Raw genomic sequence first — 23,821 nt, forward strand, 5'->3', positions numbered from 1 at the left:
ACATTGCTTGCATTTCTTTTCAAAGAGCACATTAAACTTTACTTTTATGGAGATATACAGAACTGTTCACATCAGAGCGAACCAAAACATGGATATTAGAGGTCAATTTGCTCTCCAAGTACAAGAAAATTTGTCTGCAAGCCACTTCTCAGTAAGCTTTGCTGCCATCGTTATGATTGTCCATTTGTTTCACTTTTGGTAATATCGCTTGTGATTTAATTACTCTGCTACTGTGGTTGATCCTTTTCTTTTTATTTGTGTTTGTTTATTGGAGGAGATTTTGATCATATTGGGTTCTGAATCTATTCCTATTCTCTTACTGCCACCAAGATCGCACAATTGCGTCGTCCAGGGTTTGCCTTAATATTAGTCTTAGGCTCTTAGTAGCCTGCAAAGTCTTTTTTTCACACAAGTTTTGTAACATCTGGTAGACTTCTTGGACTATATTATTCTTTAGCAGCTACTATATTTAGTCGAGCAATTGATGAACCGATCTTAATTCTAAGCTATGTTGTACATTCTGCGCAGATTGGTGGACAGGGATTGTTGTTCTCTCGATGTCGATTTACCTGGCAAAGTTCCTGGTTTGGGCTTTTGCTTCAGATCAAGGTTTATTTTGTTTCTAAAAAGTGATCTTTTTGTACCCTCCATTTTCATTTGGTTCATCTCTTCTAGTCACTAGTTTGCCTCCTGGATCATTTATCACTAAACTAGTTTAGCTTTATAAAATCTGTCTTATTTAGTGTTATTAAAATAGTACTAAAATTTGCAAAATGACTTGGTAAAATAAATCAGAAAATTATTATAAAAAAATTTCAAGACATTGTTAAATTTGAAGTAATAAAAGTTATCATGAATATTTGATAAAAATATAGTATATTAGAAGAAACCATAATGTAATATTGGTACTTGTATCTAGATTAATAATAAAAAAATAAAGCTTAGCTAAATCATATATATATATATATATATATATATATATATATATATATATATATATGCCACCAAAATAATTAAACAATTGTCTACTAAAGATAACAAAAATGTTTTTAATATATTGTTTTGAATCGACATTATTATTTGTAGAAGATATTAATAATACCAGAGAGGTATATAGTTTAATTGCACTTCTGTAGAATGAAGTTACACCATTTGCAAATAGAAAAGATACTTGATATTAGACAGTTGCATCCTTCTCATTCTGCGTATGCATCGGTAAGCTCACGAATCTCAAGGCAAAGCTTCCTTACGTTGCAGCTTGGAGCCTCCTCCCTCGTCGCCCTTCTCCCACCCCTTCCCCTTCATCCAGATCTCGAACCCTCGTCTGGCGCCTCCGGAGAACGGAGAGGAGATCCTCGACGGAGATGGGAGGTGGATTCACGTGGGGGATCCTCCTCGCCCACGCCGGCTATGCCACCAGTCATTGTAAAACTCAATTCCTCCACGCATTGTTTCAACTTTTTAGCTTCTTTGGTCAGATCGATCAGTAATATTGCTTCTTTTTTTTTTTTTCCTACTTATTTCGATCCGGAATACAGATAGAGCGATGCTAAAGATCGTGGAGGAGTTCGCGAGTCCTCCTATGAATGTAAGATGCAAAATCCTTTCCCTGTTTTGTCTTAGTAGTGTTGTTTGTGTGTGTGTTGATTCCTTTTCGATTCTAGCTTTAGTGATCTGCGATGTGGAGTTCGCAAAGCTTTGAATCAGCAAACTATGTTCTTGTTACTGTTAGGTTTATGTGGCCCGGGATAAGATATATAATATAATTAATTAGGTTTCGTTGAAATATTTTAGTCAATAGAATAGAGTTCACTTACGGAATGATTCCTCGGGAGATAACCTTGATGGGAGAAAATCTCTTGAGATTTTATCGTAGACCCTCTGCTCTCGCCTATAAAAGGACATGATCTCTAGGGGGCTGAGATTTACAAGCCTAAAGAGGCCACCAACCCAACTAAAATGGGACTTATAAGCCTTCGGCCGCCCCTCTACCTGCTGTACAAGGCATGAACATGCCAAAAGACAACGGACAGACATAAGTATTACATCCAACATCTTATTTAGAAGTTTGTCCGTTACATTCTCCCCCACTTATCCCTTCGACGTCCTCGTCGAAGCCTTTGTGAACACTGCAACTCTTCGCCTTTACTGAGTCTTCAATCTTCCGCTCCGGCTGCAATGCGCCTCCTGGCTCCCAGCTGCTCTACGCTGCTGTTTTTGAGTAGTCGACCCTTTAATCCGCCATGCTGCTACAACTCACCAATGACTCTGACTCTGTTGGGGGGGGGGTTGGCTGAGTTGTGTTGATCCTTGTTGATTCCTACGGATCCGCCAGATGAAGGAAAAGACCATCCTTACTGCGCCAGTCTCTTAAAAATTCCACATGCTGCTTGAACTGGATGGATGCTTGTTGGAGCTTTAACGAGCATCGTCTCGCAAACTTCTGAAGTTTTGGGTCCTTCCTCCACAAAATCTGCTCATTGACTCTTCTTTCAGTTAGTTGTCACATCCAAGTAGGTTCGCATCACTTCCGCTTTCGATTGGCATTTCGTTGGGAAATGAAGCGGACAATCTACTCTCAGTAGCACTGATCACCGTTGGTGAGGATTTGACAACTATTGTCTTCCATTATCTTCGAAGGGTCTTTGAACTTGTGCAGAGCTCCTCTGCAGGATAGATAAGAGAACTGGGGTACTCGGTTTCGCCCATTCTCTTAAGAGTTGAGAAGGCAAAGGTTACTTTGACTTCGCCCACCTCCTCGAGGTTGTACTTCATGCATCGAGCTGGTTACTAGTCTTCGCCTGCTCTTTGCTCACACTTCTGAAGCACTTGAAGTGTTTGCACTCCTTGCGTTGAGTTAGCTACTGTGATTCACCTTCTCAAAGCCATTGAACTTCTGGAATGCAGGAAGTTTTCACCCCAACTTGGAGTAATTCTCTGATAGATGAGGTCGCCTCTGGGATTGTACCGTCTTCTCCATCAACCCTGCCGCCTACTCCACTGAGTAGCAAAGGTACAGCACCGCGTACTGCCTGCTTCGTTCCTTGGTCGTGCACTCTTGCATGACCCGAAGTCCTTCACTTACGGCTATCTTGATGAGAAACTTGTTGACACCGATCTTACGAAGTTTCTTGGCCTCTACCCTTCAGCCTTGTCTTGGTACTTGGAGATTGCCTCTGCATGCTCCACCTCCTCCGCCCCTTTCACGACCAAGCGCTCTCCCTCCGTGAGAGCAAGGGATCAATGACTTGCACGGAAGTCCCGCCTCTGCGGTACCATGGCGCTGCCATGCCCATGGCCCTACTATCCGTCGCCTCGCCTCTGTATCCCTTTTCTTCACAATCAGTAGAGATGTCTCCGTGGCACTCCTCTGAGTCCACCTCCATTCTAACTGATGCTTGATTTTTGGGTAGCTAAGTCCCTCTGGACTCATCGTCGCTTCCTCGCCCCTTTCGACCCCCTGCTTCAACACCTCTGTGTTCTCCAAGCAGTCCGTTTGGTCGATGGAAAGACAGACTGCAACTCCCATGCATGGCCTCTGCCATCACGTTGTAGAGTTTGCACCGATTCTGTTCTCCTTAGCTTCCTTGGTAGCAACGTTCGCTTACTCGACCTTGTCCTCTGACTTGTCGGGCTCCCTTAAGCGAATATGAGCTCTGGAGCAGTCCAACTCTCCAGCTGCTTCGATCATACCTCTGCATGATCAAGTCCCTCCCATGAAACTCACTGGTACTTGCATTCGAACTTTTCCCTTGGTGGAACCCAGCCCCCATATGCTGATGACCAAGGTTTTCATCCGATGCAAAATTCGGTGCACGCTCGGAAGACCCGCCTTTGCGGTACCATTGCCTTCACTCCTTGAATCCATAGCCCTTCTTGCCGTCGTGTTGTTCACCAAAGCGGAGCTCCCAGTAGCTCCCGATCATACCTCCATATGATCTCATCCCTCACGGGACGATGTCGTGTGTGTCGCATTGCCACGAACTGTTCCACCACGATCCGCTGCACCATGTCGCCTCCTGGTGACATCTCCATTGCATACTGATCTTTGTAGAATAAACTCGAATTGTGAACCCTCCATGTGTGGCCTCTGCCAATACATCGCAGGGTCTCCTCCACCTTCGATTTTGTTCACTCCTTTGGCAATCGACCTTCATCCACCCACTCTTGGGTCACACCTAGATGAAGAACCGCTCTAGGACAGTCCGTCGCCTAGTAGCTCCCGAAGTCCACCGACTTCACTATAGTTTGTGCACCATTGTCTGGATCCTGGGCCTCTGCCCCTACCAGCACAATCTCCGCTGCGCACTGCTTCCTTCATGGCAACTTGAATGGCAACATTGTGGCATATTCTTCAAGAGTAGCCGCCTCTGCGTCCTCTTGCCCCGTGCTAAGGCCTCCTGAACCCAACTTCGCCTCCGCAAATTGAGTCGCCTTAGTTCCTCCATCAAATGCTCCTCCGAGATAAGGTGCATGTGCCCAGAAGCTCCCTTCGTCTTTGGCACCATGCAAGATGAGTCCGCTCCGTCAGAATGAAGGACTCATGGAACAACATGATCCTACCCTTGCCTCTGCAAGAGTTCATGTCTTTGACCTCTGTCTAAGGAAAGCACTGTGCTTCTGCTCCATGTTCCAACTTCTCTGCTGGCTCCCTTCAGGCGGCTTGGGTACTTCGCCAAGTTACACCCAAGTTGCTCCGCTCCTCGTTTTTGCATTGAGTCGATGGTGGCCCTCGCGCCCTCCATTCCACGGGTCAGCCCTCCCTTGAGTCCGATCTCCATATCGACTCTAAGTGTGCCTTCATTAAAGTTGCTTCAGGTTGCTCCCCCACTTGATCTCGCAATGCATCCACCAATGCATTCTCTCGAGCGAGATCATGCGACAACTCCTCGCCGCTTGCTCAGTCCATCGAGCTTCGTGAAGTTGTTGTTTGTGAGGTACTCCTCCTCAACATGTGAAGTCCGTCTCACATGATTCTCCCTCTGGAGTGCCAAGACTTATCCCTCCTGGATAACTGTCCCGTTGGAGCAACATCTCTCTTCGTTTCGTAGACCACCATCCCCTTGGACTACTCCGATCTGCTGAACAAACTGTGCATTGTTCTGCCTCCTGCAGACGCACTTGCTAGATTGCGCCTCCACGTCAATACAACCACCGCGGCACCCCTCAAGGCCTAGCAACATGCTGAACTCGTTGCACACTTCAGCCTCCTCCGGACGTATCCTTCGCATGCCGAATAGAAAGTTTCAATGCTCCATGGCGCCGAGTCTCGGTCGCCTTGGGATGGCCACGAACATTCCATCGTCCGCATACAAGCCCATGCATGAGTACCAAATTCTTCGAGTTAGCAATTCCCCTCACCTCTGTGAGCTTTGCATAACTCTTTTGGTCGTTGAGCAACTCATTCCACCTTGGATGGTCTCATTCTTGCCAAGCGCCTCGCTTGCCTAGAGCACCATCAAGTATAGTTGTCAACGTTGAGCCGTAGCTCAAACTCAGCCATCCCAGCCTTTGTGCGCTCCGCATTCTTCCAAGCTTGTCTGTTCTCGTGGTGCCTCTTGCGCGAAGGGTTGGCCATTCCACTGAATGCCAATGTTAGATGCCCGCTCCTCTGAGCGACTCTTTTCCCTACATCTCCATGCCCGTTTTCCCTCAAACGGTCGCGCGTGTGCTGGCTGCCCTCGACGCAGCCCCGCTAGGTCCCCCACGTTTGCATGTCAAGTGTTTCTATGAGTGCTTGTCCCGCTCTGATACCATAATGTCACGACCTTAGCTGGTTTTGCCTAAGGCGTGCGACACCCTCGCGCGTCCGTCCGCAAAGGTCAGCCTCCCCGAAGCCTCCCATTGCCCCTTAGGACCAACAAAAGAGAGAACGGGTTAAAGAGAACGCCTCAATCGGGATCCACAAGCAAACATGTCCGAAAAACACTTTATAGACAATGCAAATTACAAACAGACTTTACAAGCTCTGAATAGTTGCACAACAAAGGGTAAAATGGTCCATTACAGACCGAAAAGCTCTCGCACGTGTCCACATGACACAACCTTTATTTACAAGCCTAAAGAGGCCACCAACCCAACTAAAATGGGACTTATAAGTCTTCGGCCGCCCCTCTACCTGCTGTACAAGGCATGAACATGCCAAAAGACAACGGACAGACATAAGCATTACATCCAACATCCTTTCACAAGACATTAGCACGTATACACGTACAGACGCACCTCTTCGTTGAGGGATTTTAGTTTTTCTCCTCAACTCTCTCCCCAAAACCCTCTCCCCCAAAAATTCATCAATCTTAATGGGTCCTGTGAAAGGATAGGAAGAGAGGAGAAAGGATTTACTCCTTGCACTCCTTGCAGACGATGCCTGCAGCAATCTTGGATCAAAGACGGTGCTTAGCAGATCAAACAAGATCTCTGAACAGATGACATCAAAAGGTACGCATCGTTAAATCATATCTATGCACTTGATTTTAATCCTGACATATAGGTTATTTCCGCATTTCAGATATAGCATAATTACAGATTTTTAAGCTCACAATTGGTATCAGAGCCCGATTTTTGAGATCAAATGCGTTAGGTCTGTAAATTTGTTTATGATGCATAAATTACCTTTATCTTCCAAGAATTGTTAAGCAGCAATGGTCACCGTCGACCTAGCTACGAATCTGTGACTATGCCGGGTAGCGTGCGCATCACAGAACCCGTCCCGTACACGGGCATCACAGAACCTGTCCATGCAACGGTCGGCCGCACACGGCCAGAACCCGTCTATGCGACGGTCGGTCGCATGCAGGCAGACAGCCCAGGTGGCGGCCGTGCGTGAGCAGGTCGTGCACAAGAGGTGGCCGCGCGTTGGAAGCAGCCACGCGCGAGCAGGAACCGCCGCAAAGTCAGCCCCGCAGCGGCAGCGGCCGTGCGCGCCGTCCACAAGCATGAAAGGCCGCAGCACCGCTCGAGCATGCAACGGCAGCACCGCATGCAGCGGTGTAGGTTGGAACCGTCGCAACAGCCGCGCGTGGGTAGAGGCAGCGTCGCGGCGACAACGGTCGTGCGTTGGCAACAACCGCGGCCAACCGCGCACGTCGCGCGTAGGCGGCGGCGACAACGAAGGCAGATTAGGGTTTTTGCATAATTACGATTTTGCCCTTGAGGCTAGTTTTGTAAAATTATAGTTTTGCCCTTGTAAATTTCGTAATTCTAGTTTATGTTCTGTCAACATATTTTCGGTTTTGCCCTCGGGGTTTAATTTTTGTCAAATTATAGTTTTACCCTTAATAAATCGTATATTTTCGATTTATATCCTATCAAATATTTTTATTTTTTTTATCATTATGAAATTGAGAAATTTAGTTTATATTCTCAATTATAAAATTGATAAATATTATTTATTATAATTATGATTAAATTTAATCATAATTATATTTTTGATTATTTGATTGGATTTAATTTTGATTTAAAAAAAACTATAAATTATGGTTTACTTTATAGTTTTCTCATATGAATTATTGATTATACATGTAGTAAATAAAATTAAAATCTAATTATTATTTTTAAAATTTTATTTACTTATTTACCTTTCATGATTATCATATGAGTTTTTTTACTGATTAATGTTCAATAATTATTATAGTTGTTATTTATTATCAATTCTTCCTGAACACACATGCTAGTTAACACATTCAACTCTCACTTATCCTTATTTGTATTGTAGTGAATCTTGAATGGCCGAAGGAAGAGAATTGAGAATAAATTACACGAGAAAAGACTCATCAACATTCATGCCATATTGAGGATGTGATCCTGAATTCCTTGAGTGCTATCATACTGAGCCGTAGTCAGTTCTTTCATTAATGTGTCAGCCAATGACTTATCAGTAGATTTAAATCTGTCTTCAATAATCTTTAAATATTTTTTTGTGTTGGTTGCAATCGGTAATGAAGTCTTTTATGTTATTTGCAATTGTCATTCTTATGAATATTAAACTAAGTCTATCAGATCTTTCTTAAGCCTTCATTTCATTAACTTATTCTATAGTACTTTTATCAGTTAAGTTTGTAGGTTTTTCAACAAGTAATGCTAAATCAAGATCTAATACACCCAGTGTGAATTGCACATGCTCTAACCATTCTGAATAATTTGATTTAAAGAGTATAGAGACACTAGAAGTATATGAATGTATATGTGGAAGTACCACTGCAAAAATATAGAATAACATTAATACTTTGAGTTTGTCAAAAATTAATGAACTATTGATATCATCTATATTATACATTTCGGTGAAATATTGACATATCTAGTGTTCACTCAAGAATATTTATGGATGATTGATACTATCCGTATGAAATAGTATTGTTACCTTTGGGTATACAACCCTAAAATGCAAGGATATTTAAAACAGTATCATCCTACACAATCACATAATTATTTGAATTAGATTATCCTTTGGGATTATCTAAATCTCTTAATTATATGTGCCATTATGAATATTATTTTTTTAATGTCATTTAGGACTAATTCTTTAATATTATTTTATAAGTCATTAGTCCAGACCACTTTGGTGGCTATAAGACTAATGTAATAATATAAAATAAAATATAAAATATCCTATAAATGATAAAACTTTTATTGTAATTCATATCACAAAAGTCTATCATCGTAGGCTATTTTGGCAGCTACTAGTCAGATAAAATTTAGGGAGATGAATTACAAATAATATTCATCAAATTTCTTTAATTTTTGCTAAGCAGTTCAATAATAAAATAATCATAATAATTATTGAATATTAATGCTAAGCAGTTCAATAATAAATAATAATAATAATAATTATTAAATATTAATGCTAAGCAATTCAATAATAAATAACAATAATAATGATTGAACATTAATGCTAAGCAGTTTAATAATTATAATAATTATTAAACTTTAATCAGTAAGAAAATTTATATGATAATCATGATAACATATAAATTATGCATTCATGTGAAAGATATACATTATTTCATAATTTCATATATATACATGTGAATAAGTAAATAAAAATTTAAAAATAATAATTAGATTTTAATTTTATTTACCACATGTATAATCAATAATTCATATGAGGAAACTATAAAGTAAATCATAATTTATAGTTTTTTAAAATCAAAATTAAATCCAATCAAATAATCAAAAATATAATTATGATTAAATTTAATCATAATTATAATAAATCATATTTATCAATTTTATAATTGAAAATATAAACTAAATTTCTCAATTTCATAATGATAAAAAAAACTAAAAATATTTAATAGGATATAAATCGGAAATATATGATTTATTAAGGGTAGAATTGTAATTTAGCAGAAATTAGATCCTAACGGCAAAACCAAAAATATGTTGACAGAACATAAACTAGAATTAGCAAGGGCAAAACTATAATTTTGCAAAACCCTAGCCTCGAGGGTAAAATCATAATTGTGCCAAAATCCTAAATTGCCTTCGCCGCCGTCGCCTGCGCGATGGACGGGTTCTGGCCGTGTGCGGCCGGCTATCGCATGGACGGGTTTTGGCCGTATGCGGCCGGCCGTCGCATGGACGGGTTCTATGATGCCCGTGTACGGGACAGGTTTTGTGATGCGCACGCTACCCAGCGTAGTCGCAAATTCGCAGCGAGGTCGTTGGTGACCATTGTTGCTTAGCAATTCTTGGAAGATAAAGGTAATTTATGCATCGTAAACAAATTTACAGATCTAATGCATTTGATCTAAAAAACCGGGCTTTGATACCAATTGTGAGCATAAAAATATGTAATTATGCTATATCTGAAATGCGGAAATAACCTATATGCCAGGATTGAAATCAAGTGTATAGATCTGATTTAACAATGCGTACTTTTTGATGCTCTGTTCAGAGATCTCGTTTGATCTGCAAAGCACCATCTTTGATCCAAGATTGCTGCAGGCACCGTTTGCAAATCCTTTCTCCGGAGACGGTTTTGGGGAGAGAGTTGAGGAGAAAAATTGAAATCCCTCAATGGAGAGGTGCGTCTGTACGTGTATACGTGCTAACATGCCAACACTCTCTCAACCCGGGGTAGGTCCTGTCCTTTTATAGGCGAGAGCAGAGGGTCTATGATAAGATCTCAGGAGATTTCCTCCCATCAAGGTTATCTCCCGAGGAATCGTTCCGTAAGTGGATTTCTATTCTATTGGTTATAATATTTCAACGGAACCCAATTAGTTATATTATATATCTTATCCAATTATAAAAGGGCCACAAAAACCTAACATTCTCTCACTTGGCCCATGTGCATCACAGAACCTGTCCATGCGACGGCCGACTGCACACGGCCAGAACCCATCCATACGACGGTCGGCTCTACGCAGGTAGAGGCAACCCCGCAACGGCAGCGGCCATGCGCGCCGTCCACAAGCATGAAAGGCCGCAGCACCGCTCGCGCAAGCAGCGACAGCGTCGCATGCAGCGGTGTAGGTTGGAACTGACGTAGCAGCCGTGTGTGGGCAGAGGCAGCCCCGCGGCGGCAACGGTCGTGTGCGCCGCGCGTAGGCTGGAAATGTCGCAGGCAGCTGTGCAGAGGCGGTGACCGCTGGCAGCAGCGGTAGCGCCGCTCGCGCAGGCGGCGACGACAAAGGCATATTAGGGTTTTTGGCACAATTACGATTTTATCCTCGAGGTTAGGGTTTTACAAAATTATAGTTTTACCCTTGCAAATTTCGTAATTCCAGTTTATGTTCTCTTAACATATTTTCGGTTTTGTCCTCAAGGTCTAATTTCTGCCAAACTATAGTTCTGCCCATAATAAATCGTATATTTCCGTTTTATATCCTATCAAATATTTTTATTTTTTTTATCATTATGAAATTGAGAAATTTAGTTTATATTCTTAATTATAAAATTGATAAATATGATTTATTATAATTATAATTAAATTTAATCATAATTATATTTTTGATTATTTGATTAGATTTAATTTTGATTTGAAAAAAACTATAAATTATGGTTTACTTTATAGTTTTCTCATATGAATTATTGATTATACATATGGTAAATAAAATTAAAATCTAATTATTATTTTTAAAATTTTATTTACTTATTCATATGTATATATATGAAATTGTGAAATAATATATATCTTTCACATGAATGCATGATTTATATGTTATCATGATTATCATATGAGTTTTCTTACTGATTAATATTCAATAATTATTATAGTTGTTATTTATTATTGAACTGCTTAGCATTAATGTTCAATAATTATTATTGTTATTTATTATTGAATTACTTAGCATTAATATTCAATAATAATTATTGTTATTTATTATGGAACTACTTAGCATTAATGTTCAATAATTATTATGGTTATTTTATTATTGAACTGCTTAGCAAAAATTAAAGAAATTTGATGAATATTATTTGTAATTCATCTTCTTAAGTTTTATCTGACTAGTAGCTGCCAAAGTGTCCTAGGATGATAGACTTTTGTGATATGAATTACAATAAAAGTTTTATCATTTATAGGATATTTTATATTTTATTTTATATTATTACATTAGTCTTGTAGCCACTAAAGTGATATGGACTAATGACTTATAAAATAATATTAAGAAATTAGTCCTAAATGACATTAAGAAAATAATATTCATAATGACATATATAATTAGGAGATTTAGATAATCCCAAAAGAGAATCTAATTCAAATAATTATATGATGGGGTAGGATAATACTGTTTTGGATATCCTTGCAGTTTAGGGTTGTATACCCAAAGGTAACAACACTATTCCACAAGGATAGTATCAGTCCTCCATAAATATTCTTGAGTGAACACTAAATATATCAATATTTCACCCAAAGGTGTAATATAGATGATATCAATAGTTCATCAATTTTTGACAAACTCAAAGTATTAATGTTATTATATATTTTTGCAGTGGTACTTCCGCATATACATTCATATGCTTCTAGTGTCCCTGTACTCTCTGGATCAAATTATTCAGAATGGTTAGAGTATGTGCAATTCATACTGGGTGTATTAGATCTTGATTTAGCATTACTTGTTGAAAAACCTACAAATGTGACTGATGAAAGTACTGTAGAACAAGTTAATGAAATGAAGGCTTGGGAAAGATCTGATAGACTTAGTTTAATGTTCATAAGAATGACAATTGCAAATAACATAAAGACTTCATTATCGATTGCAACTAGTGCAAAAGAATATTTAAAGGTTATTAAAGATATATTTAAATCTGCTGATAAGTTATTGGCTGATACATTAATGAAAGAACCGACTACGGTTTAGTATGATGGCACTCGAGGAATTCAGGATCACATCCTCAATATAGCTGACAAAGCTGCAAAACTTAAAACATTAGGCATGAATGTTGATGAATCTTTTCTCATGCAATTTATTCTCAATTCTCTTCCTTCTCAGTTTGGCTCATTCAAGATTCACTACAATACAAATAAGGATAAGTGAGACTTGAATGAGTTGATTAGCATGTGTGTTCAGGAAGAATTGAGATTAAGGCAGGAAAGTTCATATAATGTCATGACTACTACTCAAGGAGCTTGTAATAAAAAAAGAAAGTTGAAGCGTTATCAATCAAAGAAATTTGTCGGGTCTAGAAATGTTAAACGGACTAATGAAAAGAAAGCCTTTACTGTAAAGTGTTTCTTTTGTGGCAAGAAAGGACATGTGAAGAAGGACTGCATTAAACGCAAGACTTAGTTCGAAAAGAAAGGTATTAACTCGACCTTTGTATGTTTCGAATCAAACATTACAAAAGTTCCTTCTAACATTTGGTGGATTGATTCTAGTGCTTCAACTCATGTTACAAATAACATGTAGGGATTTCTTTCAATTCGGAAATCAAAAGAACATGAAAGATTCATCATTATGGGAAATTGTCTTAAAGCGAAAGTGATATTAATGAGAATTTATCGTCTACGCTTAGAGACGGGTCACTTGATGGATCTTGTTGACACACGTTATATCCCTACAATTTCTAGAAATTTAGTTTCTTTTTCTAGAATTGATGAGTTAGGATATTGTCTTTCTTTTGGTAGTGGCAAACTCAGCATGTTTTATGATTCAATAAAAGTTGGTTCTGGAATTCTGTGTGATGGTTTGTACAGAATTAATTTAGAACTTGAGTTTGCAAAGACATTAATGACCCTGCAATAAGTGTTGGAATGAAACATAGTTTCAATAATGAAAGATCTTTTATATTGTGGCATAGATGATTGGGGCATATCTTCAAGAAAAGAATTGAAAGATTAGTGAAGGATAATATTTTGAAACATTTAGACTTCACTGATTTTGATATTTGTATAGATTACATTAAGGGAAAGCAAACTAAACATATAAAGAAAAATGCCATAAGAAGTAAAGAACTCCTTGAGATTATTCATACTAATATCTACGGACCACTCCATATTCCTTGTTTTAGTGGAGAAAAATATTTTATCATATTTATTGATGATCTGTCCAGATATGACTATGTTTATCTAATACATAAAATGTCTCAAACCGTTGATACTCTTGAAGTATACATAAATGAGGTTGAGAGACAATTAGATAGAAAAGTTAAAATTATTAGATCTGACAGAGGTGATGAATTTTATGGTAGATATGATGGATCTTGTCAGAATATTGGTTCATTTGCTAGATTCCTAGAACAACGGGGTATTTATGCTCAATATGCATTACCAGGTGTGCCACAACAGAATGGTGTTGCTGAAAGGCGAAATCATACTATGATAGATATGGTTAGGAGCATGATGAGTTATTCTTCTATACTTGAGTCGATGTGGGGTGAAGCTCTTAGGACAGTTATGTACATCTTGAACAGGGTTCCTAGTAAGTCAGTTTCATCGACTCCATTTGAGTTATGGACTGGTAGGAAGCCAGTTTGAGATATTTACATATTTAGGGATGTCCTACAGAGATAAGAGTATTCAATCTACATGAAAAGAAATTGGATCTAAGAATTATTTTAGGATATTTTATTGGTTATCCAAAAAAATCCAAGGGATACAAATTTTATTACCCTAATCATAGTATGAGAATAGTAGAATCTGGTAATGCAAAATTACTAAAAAATTACGAAATCAGTGGGAGTAAAAAATCTCGAAGGATTAATTTTGATTTCGAGGAGATTTAGGTTAATTCTCCCATATCATCCCCTATTCGAGAAATTATTGTTCCTCAAATCAATGAGAGTATTGATGAGGGTGAACAATAAAATAACATCGAAGAACTCTCACATGATGTTGATGTCACCGCTGATGATCTTGTAGAACAATCACAATTGGCAGATTTGAGAAGATCTCAAAGGAAAAGGAAACATGCCATTTCTGATGAATATGTGGTATATCTACAAGAATCAGATTATGATATAGGAATAAAAAGAGACCCCTTATCGTTTTCACAAGTCATAGAAAGTAACGATTCTGAAAAATGGTATGATGCAATGAAAGAAAAGTTAAAATCAATGGTCCAGAATGGTGTTTGAGATCTCGTTGAATTGCCCAATGATTGTAAAAGAATCGGTTGTAAATGAGTCTTTAAGACAAAACGCGACTTAACGGGCAATATCGAACGATATAAAGCCAAACTTGTGGCCAAAGGTTTTTCTCAAAAGGAAGGCATCGACTATAATGAGACTTTTTCTCCAATTTCAAGAAAGGACTCATTAAGAATCGTCATAGCATTAGTAGCTCATTATGATCTTGAGTTGCATCAGATGGACGTGAAAACAACATTTCTGAATAGGGATCTGGATAAGAAAATATATATGGAACAACCTGAAGGATTCATTGAAAAGGAAAAAGAAAATTGGGCTTGTAAACTTAAGAAATCCATTTATGGCCTTAAAAAAGCTTCCAGACAATGGTATATAAAATTTCATAATACCATTACTTCCTTCGGATTTAAGGAAAACATTGTTGATCAGTGTATATACCTGAAGGTAAGTGGGAGCAAGTTTATTATATTGGTCTTATATGTGGATGATATTTTACTTGCCAGTAGTAATCTTGGTTTATTGCACGAAACCAAGATATTTCTCAACAAGAACTTTAAGATGGTTGATATGAATGAGGCAACCTATGTTATTGGCATTGAGATATTCAGGGATAGATCTCAAGGATTATTAGGATTGTCTCAGAAATGACATATTGATCGTATCTTGGAGAGATTTAATATATAGCTTTGCTCAGCCAATGATGTACCTATTACTAAAGATGAAAAATTTAGTCAAAACCAATGCCCAAGAAATGACTTAGAAAAGAATCAAATGTAGAATATTCTTTATGGGTGCACAGTTGGAAGTCTATTATATGCTCAAACTTGTACATGACCAGATATCAGTTTTGCAGTTGTACCAAAGCAACCTAAGAATGGAACATTGGAAAGCTGCAAAGAAAGTAATGAGATATCTGCAAGGGACGAAAGATTATATGCTCACATATAGGAGATCAGATCAGCTTGAAGTGATAGGATATTCAGATGCTGATTTTGCAAATTGCCTCGACAGTAGGAAGTCCACTTCAAGATTTGTATTTATGTTAGTTGGTGGGGCAATTTCTTGGAAAAGTGCAAAGCAATCGCTTATTGCATCATTAATAATGAAAGTTGAATTTGTGGCATGCTTTGAGGCCACAAATCAAGTTTTATGGCTGCGAAATTTTATCTCAGGACTTGGTATGGTCGACTCAATTGCCAGGCCGCTGAAGATATTTTGTGATAACACCGCAGTAGTTTTCTTCTCTAAGAATGACAAGTACTCTAGTGGTTCCAAGCACATTGAGATAAAGTACTTGGTGGTTAGAGAAAGAGTCCAGAAACAGCAAGTGTCAATTAAGAACTTGAGCATCACTACGATGAATGCTGATCCATTGACAAAAGCCTTATAGTGTAAAATATTCAAAGAACATGTTCTTAGAATGAGGCTTGTGAGTAAGTCATAAAGGATATGATGATGCATGTTTATATGGATGCTATTATTGACATTCTTCTTGCTTAATTAAAGTTATCTGTTTCTGCTATTATGTTTATATTTATGTTTATGTATATTATAGTTGAATGTAATAACAGGATTATCTTGACAAGACAAATTACAGGGGTCATTATGGACTATATTAGGAAAGACTAATAATATTGTGGTACATAGAAGGGAGTATGACATTGATGAAATACAACCGCTATGACTCGCATTGATAGTTGGACTTAATATAGTATTTATTGTGTTTATTGGACTTATTTGCTTATTTTAAAAAACATGGCTATGTATAAAATACTTTTTAAAAATTTTTTTTGGAATCCAATTAGGTAAAATTGTTTTCAAACAAAATTTGTTTTGTTTATTTTGATTTTGAATATCTCTTTTATATCTTATCAATTAATGGGCCAAGTGGGAGAATGTTAGGTTTTTGTGGCCCTTTTATAATTGGATAAGATATATAATATAACTAATTGGGTTCCGTTGAAATATTTTAGCCAATAGAATAGAAGTCCACTTACGGAACGATTCCTCGGGAGATAATAACCTTGATGGGAGGAAATCTCCTGAGATCTTATCGTAGACCCTCTACTCTCGCCTATAAAAGGACAGGACCTTTAGGGGGTTGAGAGAGCGTTGGCACGTTAGCACATATACATGTACAAATCAAACGAGATCTCTGAACAGATGGCATCAAAAGGTATGCATCGTTAAATCAGATCTATGCACTTGATTTCAATTCTGGCATATAGGTTATTTTCGCTTTCAGATATAGCATTATTACATATTTTTATGCTCGCAATTACATGCACTATCTTTTTTCTTTCGTTCTCGGTTACCCTTCTTTTATTTCTTTGGAATTTGGCGTTTTCCTCTGGCTCGACTTCTTAGGCTTTGGTCGAGATCCTGCTGGGGTTAGCTTTATCCATACATCCTGATTCTGAAGAAAATAGGTACTTGCATTTCTATAAATTTAATTTATTACTTCCTCACGTTTCAGTTTTAAAATTTGCTTTAGATATAATCCAGTCCAGTATAGTTTAGCCAGCTTATGCAGATTGTGCTCATTGTTGTTGCCGGATCTCACATATTTGCTTCATTTCTTTAATTATCAGCTAACGTTAGTCTGCTAGGTATCTGAACTGCAATTAGTTCAATCTATGCCTTGACAATCTAGACTTTGCTTTATCTGAACAATAACATGGACTTTAGATCAAACTTGATGCCAAAGCAGAAATATGGTATTCCTGGATTCAAGTGGGATGGAACTAGGAAAATGTTCTCTGTGATACCTAAGACGCTAAAAACATGAAGTTTAATGTTCTCTAGTATGTTTGTTGGAGACAGCTAAAGGTGTTCGAACAATGAAGCTAGATGATGAGACATTAATATGTATAGAACATCTGTATTTTGCAAGTGGTTAGGTTTTATGCATGACCATAAAACTTAAGCTGAAGGTGCTTGGTTCTTAATTCACATAATTAGAAATTTCTTTGGATATAATAGTTTGGTTGGCTAAGGGCATCTATTTTTGCAACATACCGATAGCATAGAAGCTGTGTGGTCAGGTGGCTACTTCTTCAAGTACAATTCTTGTTTTTTCAGGTCCAATCACCCAGACCATAGGAGATGACAACTTTGTGGAAAGTCATGTTTTCTATTTTATTTTTTGACTAAGAAACATTACTGGAGTTAATGTTGCTCATACTTGCATTTGTTGTATTCTTGAATGGTGATTTGGTTAAACCAAAAGTTCCTCTTAAACGAAAAATGAATAGAGAAGCATAAGGTAAAATGAGCTCCATGCATGTAGGTTATGGATCTCGATTGCTGTAGATGAAGATTAGTAATGGAGATAAGATTGCTATACAACCATCAGTGTTTTATGATTTCTTTCAATACCTTCGACGTAAAAATGTCGGTCATGTTGGCAAGGATTTTATGTTTCTTGCATGTTTAGCTAGAATCCTAGATAATATTCGGCTTTGGCTTACATTGACTAATTAGAGGAAGATGACTTTGACCAGAAGAAGCGAAGAACATAAAAGGTAACATGAGTTGAGTAATTTGTATGGAGTGACCTTTTGCCAACATGACCGACGTTTTTAAGTCGAAGCTATTATCAATGCGACATCTAATCATATACACAGGATATGAATTTCCTAATTCTGGAAGTAAAATTGCTGAGATTTTTTTATTCACACCAACTGGTGTCCTCCCTGATGTCATAGTTAAAACAGGATACTGTCTGTTCGTGTAAAATCTGTTTGTACCATCTTAATAAGTGATAGCCCATATGGAAGTGGTACAGAATTACTCTAACATCATCTGCTATGGCTGGAATAATCCATTGGCTCAATTAATTGAACTGTGCGATCTATTAGGAGTTGCATTCAGCAATTTCTAGGTAGAAAGAATGGTGAAATTGGAGTATTGGTTATACATTTAGAAAAGTGACGACGGAATACTAGGTGAGAGATGGGCTACGCAAGTTGGAAAATGTATTTAGAGAGGAGGGTGATATAAGAAGGGAAAGAATCAGATGGAAAGAGACCAAACCAGCTTTCAGTTGCATAGGAGAAAGAGACGTTTATGAGACTTGGGGGGCATATATTGGAGTTAGGGGTTGAGCAGAAGAGAAAGATAGGAGTCAATGCATATAATAAGTGAGACGTCAGGATCAGAGATAAGATGATACTTTAGGATTGCGGTAACATGACTTTTAGGGTTAAGAGGATATTTTTTTTTTCTCTTTTTGTGATTAAGGAAGTTAATACAGGTGATACTTCTTATGTTTAGTTTGTAGAGGTCATCAGTGACATGACATCTATTCCTTTCGATGGTGTCCATCTTCATATGGTTTATTATGCATACGTGAAATGCAAGATTTTCTCCTTGCCAGCCAACCATTATTTCATGATTTTCACTTATCGTGGCAAAGCGATCCCACTCAACGCAGCACTTAAGTTGGAGAAATAGGATTTCCCAAGGCACAGGGAATCTGATGCCAGTTCAGCCTGATCAAATTACACCCTGTAGTTTTCTTCACAAAACATGTAGTGGAAGTTGATTATTTTCATGTTTTCCTCATCTCTCGTAGTTTTGTAATTTTTTAAAGTCATTTTTGCCAATCAAACATATATGGTTTGGACGTCTCTTATTTGTCTCATCCGACGGTGACCAGTGCTAAGACATCGAGTATTATGAGTAGGAAACCATGCGGATTAGTACTATAAAGAATACATCACACTTAGTACATTAGATAGAGGTAAACAAGCCCACAACTAGGACTCTAGGAAGACAACCACAAGTAGAACTCTAGTACATTAGTGCTAAGACATCCGAGTATTATGAGTGGGGAACCGAAGGATTAGTACTAAAGAATATATCACACTTAGTACATTAGATAGAGATTAACAAGCTCGCAAGTAGAACTCTAGGAAGACAACCTGAAACATGATACCTGGTACTACACGAAATGAAGCGAGAAGCTTCAAGACATGCACCCTTTTTTGAATCACATGATCATGGCCTTGTGCCTTGACGGCCTCTAAGACCAGCAGCAGCAGGTGTCCCAGGAATGTTACCAATGATGGGAATGGTGCCTAAGCCAGGGGTCCCAAAGCCGAAATGTGGACCCAAGGGGTTGCCATAGAAGCCACCGTAACCGAACAAGTTCTGAGGTTTGTAAGCATTGGCCTTGCTTGGGATGCTTCTTCCTCCTTCAAGGCACACCACATAGGTGGCCAGGAGCAGAGCATGGAGGAGCAGCACCACCTTAGTAGACCTCTCCATGGCCCTTCTTCCTCGCACCAGATATATTACGGAAGCAATGGAGGGTGATGAGCCACAACCCAATTTATAGCAAGGGATAAAGAGAGACACTTATTAAGTGAAGTAAATGAAGAGCAGATAGAGCTTTGAAAGAGCTGTGTGTTACCAGGCCTGTTGCCATGTGATCCCCCTTCAATTACTTCCCATTTATGAGCAGCAGCGGAGTCCAAGCTCTGTTCTGGATTCTTTTGACCGTGATGTCTGAGTGTCAAATTCATGGCTCCGCAGAGGAGCGTGTGGATTGGGGGTCGATTTCTATTGATATAGGACTACTGGAAGGTAGCAGAGAACCCATGTGAACGAGTTGGTGCAATTAAAATTCCTGGCCATCATTTCTGAACTCTCAACTAAATGCTCTCTGTACATGCAGATACCACCTACCTGGCAACACAGTGGAAATTATGTTAGGCTCCAAAATCTAAGTTGGTTAACTTCTTATCAGCTTACCATTTTCAGGATCAACCGTAATAATCAAGTTAAATCCTAGTGTTATGATATCAGAACACCACTTTGCTTTCTGCGTTCTAGTCTTTTTTTTTTTTTTTGCATCATTCATTCATGCTTGAAAACCTGTGAAGATGGATTGCTGCTGCAAGACCCGCTGCTTCATTCTCTCCACCATCTTGGTAGATCTCTAGTAATTAGAGAACCTTGCCTAGGCTTTCAAAAGCTGGCAGTGAGAAGAAGTGCACTTTTAGTCCAGAGCTGAAGGTTTACCCTGGTTGAAGAGGAAATGAGAGATCAGATCAAGCAGTTGTGCACTCCTGCTGTAGCCAGGATATGATGGGTAAGACTTGGGCTCACAGAAAACAACGCATCTGTGAAAGGTAGCTCGCAGTAGGGCATTAAACAGCAGAAGACATTATCAACACAGAAGCATGGATTAAATCCAACTTCTCTCTAATTCCTGCATCTCCATGCTTTGAGCACCAAAAATCCCTCTGACCTCGTCTGGAACAAATCAAGTCACACAGTTCAACTGAGATGATCAAGTCACAACTGAAGTAATTGCCTTCCAATTCTTGCCAATAAGATGGCAATTATATGATGGGGTAGCCCAATTATTATTATAAAGTCCAATCTTGATTCAGGAGTTCGAGTGTGGCCAAACAAATTAATCTTCTTCTATCTTCTTGGTGGGCCAAATCTTACAACCACTTCCAACTTTATCATCTCATTTGGAGATTGTACAAAGTTGAGTGGAATCAAACCCAATCTTCATCATGGAAAAGAAGAATGGAAACTAATCGGACTCCTCTTTTATACCACTTGAGAAAGACATCACCTTACCTCTTTTTTGTTTTTTTTTTGTCACCTTATATCTTCTTACCCACGTAAAGAGTAATATTGAATTGGATAAATGATTCAAGCAGAGAATTATGCATTGAGATAGAGTTTACTCTGTCTTTTTAGATATCAACGTTGCCTTCTTCAGTCCAATTCAAAATGCATATATGAGACAAAACTTAGTTGCAGTTTAAATGCATCAATTATTTCCATTCAGCATGTAGTTTTTCAGATATGAAATCAAATCAGAAAATTAAGAGGCATGTGCAGATAAGATAGTCTACGAGTTTGAAAGATTTTATCTGACAAGTTCTATACACATTTTGTTCAAGCTTTTTCTCAAGATAGTGCATTTCCATCTGCATTATCACGAAGAAAACAGAACAAGAGAACTATGGATCACTGAAAATTCTTCGTGTCAGAAAAGAAATAAGCACTAAGGCCAATAGGAGGGAAGACTTTGGCTGTTGCCATCCAAGCAATCTTCACCTTCAACCTGAAACTTGCTGTGGCAGTTAATCTCAGCATTCTTCCCCATACTGCATCCAGTTGGTGTTCCTACATCACTCTCTGCCTGCGAGAGGGTGTGCTGCATGAAACCACCATATTGAACCATGGAGATCGTATCAGATAGTGGCACCATATGACTCAGGTTGACATCCGAAGTCGCAGATGACAGAAGAGAGAGAGCACAATCGAACATCCTGCTGCCGCTGCTCCTGCCATCGTAGGGAGTGACTGCACAAAGATTCAGCTGACTTTGAGTGGCATTGTTCCCAGTTTCACCATCCTGAAAGATATGCAGCTGCTTTCTCTCTCCGCCAAAGCTGTAAGAGATGGAAAAGTTATGGTGGCTGATGAGTTGTGGAGGAGTTCTCTTCTCAGTTCTTCTCACATCTCCAGCCCAGTTTGACTCTGCTGCAGTAGTTGGATATACCAGAGGGTATGTAGAAACCCCTGTCACCGTGCATGAGAAAGAAATGGTTAGTGCCATAATACATGTACAAAGTGTGATGTGGTACAGAACCCAGAAGAGAACAGCTACAGCAATGTCAATCAAAGAGGTAAACAGAGTTGCACGACGCAAGCTGATCGAAATAAAGCGTCCGAAGTGCTTCACTTCCAACAAAAGGTACCTCCTTGGCGATCTGAGAACAATCTTCCCGAGTTTGTAGAATCTGGTTGGGACTTCCTTCGACGCTTGTTATGCCCATCAAGGCGTCTCCTACAGCTTCGCTTTACCTCATCGAATTCTTGTAGCAGATGAAACCTACAGACAAAGGAAGAAGGGAAGAATACTGAGCTTCTTCTTTGGGAAGAGAGAGACAAAGTAGAGGAATTCCAAGAACAATTGAGCTTTGGTGGTTAGTCCTAAACATCAAGAGAGGAGCTGTGGCACAACCGAAGGGAATACAACATCTCTGCTCTGTTACCTGCTGCATTGCTGGCAGAAGCGCTGCTCCTGACCGCGGACCACCACCACCGGCGTCTTGGAGTGCGCCTCGCAGACCTTATGACGCCGGTGATACTCCCTGCACTTACTAAGATCTGCCGTGCACCCATCGACCGAGCACGACGCGCCATTTGCCGGCGATCGCGATCGCGCTCGCGCCCTCTTCGTTGGACCAGATGGAGACGCCGCCGCCGTCGTCGTCGATGCAACAGCTTGGTCGTTCGACTTGTCTGGCAACCCGAAGCAACCGCTGTTCGACCCGACCGCCGCCGAACCTACGCTCAGTTCGGCGTCCCGGCCCAGTTCTTCCGGGTTCCATGGAGGTATCTTGAGGTGCCAATCCATGAGATCGAGCAACCTCTCAAAAGCTTGTGCCTCTCCTGTCTGTCTTTTAGTTGAATCTTGCTTGATCTTCTCACCGGTTCATCTCTGGACCTCCTTCTCAACAGATGCCACCACGGAGTGGAGCGAGCAAGGAAACCAGAACCATGGTTCCGAGAAATCAACAAGGGAGCGAGCTGAGGAAAGATCGATGGGGGAACCAACTTAGCAAACAGCCAGAGAAAGCTCATGCAAAGAAAGAAGATCCAACAACAGCGTCAAGAAACCAGCTTAAAAGTGCATGACAAGAATCAACGAGTAGCTAACATGGCATCCATATCAGACCATGGAAACCATCGAGCACAACAACCCAAAAGAGGGAGGAGATGACCGAGGTTAGTAGGGTACGTACGTGCACAGGGAGGCAACAGCAGCCCGGGGAGACTGATCATGCAACGCCTGACATGGATTCCAAAGACAACAACGACTATGAAGGGGCGGAAGTCCTGTTGCTGCTCCTGTTCACCTTATCATGCACCTCCGCAGGGGAGCAGGCAAGCATGTGAGTTGGTGGCATATAGGTGATGGGCTTGAGGTAACAATTATTGGAAGGGGGAGGGGTAAACAGTCACCCTCGGTGTTGAATGAGCCCATGTTCTCTCCTTGCATGAGTTGGCAAAACACTTGAGGCCTACGCGGTCATTGGATATGTGCCGAACTACGTTCTTATCCTTTGTCCAACACTGGTTCTCTATGATTAAAGCTCGAGCAATGTGCCTTGCGAGGGAAGTGTGCCGAAGGACATCTGCAGCTCCCCCACCTACCCCCACCCACGATAGATAGAGGAAGCGTGAGGAAGATGGAAGCGGATCAGTGGAGTACCAACTCCCTATCGTCTGCTTGCATCAAACATGCTCG

At 39.5% G+C, this 23,821-nt stretch overlaps 2 protein-coding genes across 3 annotated transcripts; one reads left to right on the top strand and one right to left on the bottom strand.

Annotated features, from left to right (window-relative positions):
- Positions 1-11: 11 nt before the first annotated feature.
- Positions 12-21,598, top strand: LOC103981776 (uncharacterized). Of its 2 annotated transcripts, XM_065148536.1 has the most exons (6): positions 12-151; positions 529-609; positions 1,258-1,425; positions 1,539-1,588; positions 16,900-16,961; positions 21,462-21,598. In XM_065148536.1, the coding sequence occupies exons 2-6, from the start codon at positions 558-560 to the stop codon at positions 21,475-21,477; spliced, it is 348 nt and encodes a 115-aa protein (XP_065004608.1). In that variant the 5' UTR covers positions 12-151; positions 529-557; the 3' UTR covers positions 21,478-21,598. The 2 variants fall into 2 exon arrangements, with proteins under 2 accessions (XP_065004608.1, XP_065004609.1); XM_065148537.1 differs by lacking the exons at positions 16,900-16,961; positions 21,462-21,598 and adding an exon at positions 7,715-8,740.
- On the bottom strand, positions 21,395-23,456 carry LOC135636655 (squamosa promoter-binding-like protein 16). The gene is made up of 4 exons (XM_065148534.1): positions 23,316-23,456; positions 22,563-23,100; positions 22,266-22,399; positions 21,395-22,086 (listed from the first exon to the last, which is right to left on the bottom strand). Exons 2-4 carry the CDS (start codon positions 22,925-22,927, stop codon positions 21,566-21,568), a joined length of 1,020 nt encoding a protein of 339 aa, XP_065004606.1. The 5' UTR covers positions 22,928-23,100; positions 23,316-23,456; the 3' UTR covers positions 21,395-21,565.
- Between the last annotated feature and the right edge of the window lie 365 nt (positions 23,457-23,821).

The sequence above is a fragment of the Musa acuminata genome, chromosome BXJ3-4, assembly GCF_036884655.1.
Source record: "Musa acuminata AAA Group cultivar baxijiao chromosome BXJ3-4, Cavendish_Baxijiao_AAA, whole genome shotgun sequence".
Taxonomy (NCBI): Eukaryota; Viridiplantae; Streptophyta; class Magnoliopsida; order Zingiberales; family Musaceae; genus Musa; species Musa acuminata.

Coding starts and splice junctions, on each gene's coding strand:
- LOC103981776 (XM_065148536.1), top strand. CDS start 558: ATGTCGATTTACCTGGCAAAGTTCCTGGTTTGGGCTTTTGCTTCAGAT. Junction 610..1,257: donor GGCTTTTGCTTCAGATCAAG/GTTTATTTTGTT, acceptor CTTACGTTGCAG/CTTGGAGCCTCCTCCCTCGT. Junction 1,426..1,538: donor CGGCTATGCCACCAGTCATT/GTAAAACTCAAT, acceptor TCCGGAATACAG/ATAGAGCGATGCTAAAGATC.
- LOC135636655 (XM_065148534.1), bottom strand. CDS start 22,927: ATGGATTGGCACCTCAAGATACCTCCATGGAACCCGGAAGAACTGGGC. Junction 22,400..22,562: donor TTCTGCCAGCAATGCAGCAG/GTAACAGAGCAG, acceptor CTTTGTCTGTAG/GTTTCATCTGCTACAAGAAT. Junction 22,087..22,265: donor GTTCTCAGATCGCCAAGGAG/GTACCTTTTGTT, acceptor GCACGGTGACAG/GGGTTTCTACATACCCTCTG.